This window comes from Fukomys damarensis, unplaced genomic scaffold, assembly GCF_012274545.1.
Source record: "Fukomys damarensis isolate Sample0158 unplaced genomic scaffold, DMR_v1.0_HiC HiC_scaffold_4043, whole genome shotgun sequence".
NCBI classification, from domain to species: domain Eukaryota; kingdom Metazoa; phylum Chordata; class Mammalia; order Rodentia; family Bathyergidae; genus Fukomys; species Fukomys damarensis.
The window spans coordinates 1-1,068 of record NW_022904955.1 but is presented as its reverse complement, the minus strand read 5'-3'; the positions used below and the strand labels follow the sequence as shown (position 1 = coordinate 1,068).

At 52.2% G+C, this 1,068-nt stretch overlaps 1 protein-coding gene across 1 annotated transcript; it reads left to right on the top strand.

Annotated features, from left to right (window-relative positions):
* Nucleotides 1–4: 4 nt before the first annotated feature.
* Nucleotides 5–817, top strand: LOC104872603 (olfactory receptor 2F1; the record flags this gene model as incomplete). The annotated part of the gene is made up of 1 exon (XM_010638877.1): nt 5–817. A coding segment is annotated over one exon (813 nt), but the record flags the coding sequence as incomplete, so codon positions are not given.
* Between the last annotated feature and the right edge of the window lie 251 nt (nt 818–1,068).

Here is a 1,068-nt window from a genome sequence, read left to right as displayed (position 1 = left end):
TGGGCTCATCCTCCTCTTGATCTGGCTGGACACTCGACTCCACCTGCCCATGTACTTCTTCCTTGGCCACCTCGCGTTCGTGGACATCTGCTACACCTCCAGCGGGGTCCCCCAGATGCTGACACACTTCCTCCTGGGGAAGAAGACCATCTCCTTTGCCAGATGTGGGACCCAGCTCTTCTTCTCCCTGGCTCTTGGGGGCACCGAGTTTGTGCTGCTGTCTGCGATGGCCTGTGACCGTTATGTGGCTGTCTGTGACCCTCTGCGTTACATGGCAGTGATGAGTCCCAGGCTCTGTGTGGCACTGGCAGGTGTCTCCTGGCTTGTGGGCCTGGCTAATTCTTCTGTGGAGACTGCAGTCACTATGCACCTGCCCACCTGTGGGCACAATGTGCTAAACCATGTGGCCTGTGAGACACTGGCCCTGGTCAGGCTGGCCTGTGTAGATGTGACCCTCAACCAGGTGGTCATAGTGGTCTCCAGTGTGGTGGTGCTGCTGCTGCCCTGCTGCCTGGTCTGTCTGTCCTATGTCCACATCGTGACCACTATCATGAAGATTCACTCCACTCAGGGATGCCGCAAAACCTTTGAGACCTGCACCTCTCACCTCACTGTGGTCTCTATGTCTTATGGGATGGCCCTCTTCACCTACCTACACCCTCACTCCAGGGCCTCAGCTGAGCAGCACAAAGTGGTGGTGCTCTTTTATGCTGTGGTGACCCCCATGTTGAACCCTCTCATCTACAGCCTACGGAATAAGGACGTGAAGGCTGCTGCAAAGTGGGTTCTGATGTGGAGCTCTGAGTCAAAACATTAGGTGGTGATTTTTTGATAAAATGGCTCCTCTCGGAAGACACTAGATACTAGATTATGAACTTTCAGCGCAACGCACAAGCGTTGCTTGGACATGTGCCTGTGCATGTATAACTGAGCAGGTGGTAGAGCAACAATCTACTCTCTTTTGTTGCAATAGAGATGTGGGATTTTTGTCTCTGGACTCTATTTTAGGTCCACACCTTATTCCAAAGTGAATTATATTGACTTAAAAAATGTATATGCCCTACTAGA